This window comes from Atta colombica, unplaced genomic scaffold, assembly GCF_001594045.1.
Source record: "Atta colombica isolate Treedump-2 unplaced genomic scaffold, Acol1.0 C691407, whole genome shotgun sequence".
NCBI lineage: Eukaryota > Metazoa > Arthropoda > Insecta > Hymenoptera > Formicidae > Atta > Atta colombica.
The window spans coordinates 7-1,350 of record NW_017258950.1 but is presented as its reverse complement, the minus strand read 5'-3'; the positions used below and the strand labels follow the sequence as shown (position 1 = coordinate 1,350).

At 41.4% G+C, this 1,344-nt stretch overlaps 1 protein-coding gene across 1 annotated transcript; it reads left to right on the top strand.

The window, feature by feature from the left end:
• Positions 1-299: 299 nt before the first annotated feature.
• LOC108691409 (probable splicing factor, arginine/serine-rich 7) lies at positions 300-1,126 on the top strand (the record flags this gene model as incomplete). Its single annotated transcript, XM_018199545.1, has 1 exon — positions 300-1,126. A coding segment is annotated over one exon (791 nt), but the record flags the coding sequence as incomplete, so codon positions are not given.
• Between the last annotated feature and the right edge of the window lie 218 nt (positions 1,127-1,344).

Here is a 1,344-nt window from a genome sequence, read left to right as displayed (position 1 = left end):
ATATAATTATATACTTCAATTCTGAAAAAGAATTTTTGAATCTATAGAAGAGGACACTTACATTATGATTAATCGTCTTTAGGATTTCCTCAAAATAAAAATTTACAAGTAATTATTTATTTAATTTTTCGAACTTTGTTGCTATAGTACTTTGAGTTTCAAATTTTGATTTTAAATTTACTTCAAATTTGCACCTTGTATGTATGTAAATTTAAAAAGAGAAAACACTCTTTTTCTTAATTTCCAAAAAATGCTTTATCGTTTTTTAACATAGATCTTACTCTTTTTTATTCTTTTAGGTCTCTATCCATCAGAACCAAAGTTACCACCGAACGTTGTGAATGCTATTGAAGGTATTCCTCCAAATCATGTCATTACCACGATGGATCCCAAGCTAGAGGCGAATAGCTTGCCGTCCTATCCACACCTACCAGGTCATTTGGACAGCAGACGTATCGAAGAGATTCGTCGGACGCTTGTGGTAGCAAATTTGGATACATCGGTGAGCCCTGAGCAGCTGTTGGACTTCTTCAGCAACAACAACATAGAGATCAAGTACCTGCGTATGTGCAGTAGGGACTCAGATGCTGATCATTATGCGCTGGTGGAGCTGTCTGAACAGGCAGCTGTGATTGCGGCGTTGCTGCTGAATGGAAAGCAGTTTGCAGAACGATCGATCAAGCTATACCACTCAACGCAAGCAATTGCCAAACCAGAGGCAAAGAGCAACGAAGCTGCACAAAAGGAAATTGAAGAAGCAATGTCGCGGGTAAAGGAGGCACACAATCTCATCTCTGCGGCAATCGACCCGATGATCGGTATGCTTTCCAAGGATAAGCGAAGCAGAAGTGGCTCGCGCAGCCGTAAGTCTCGTTCGCGATCCCGCGGACGTAGCCGACGCTCGAGATCACGTAAGCGTTCACGATCGCGCCACCGACGCTCGCGATCTCGTCATCGGCGTCGATCGCGTTCGCGCTCCAAACGGTCTCGATCGAAGGATCGCAGGCGCAACTCTCCATCGAGACGACGCAGCAATTCGCGTAGTCGTCACCGTTCGCGTAGCAGATCAAGAAGGTCGAGGTATAACTAAACAATCTTTTGTCTTTGCCAAAGTCATATTGTATTCACACACATATATTGAATTCTACTTAGTGTATAGCGAATTCGGTCATTCTTGCACTACGAGTGATCAGTGAATACTAAAAGCTGAACATGAAATTAGTGTAAAGTTAAATATAAAAGTATTGGGTTGTCCGGAAAGTTCGTGCCGACTAACCTATATAATTGAATAAATGTATACTAAAATTTAAATTTTCTGCGTTTCAATTTTCCTTCAATATCGGC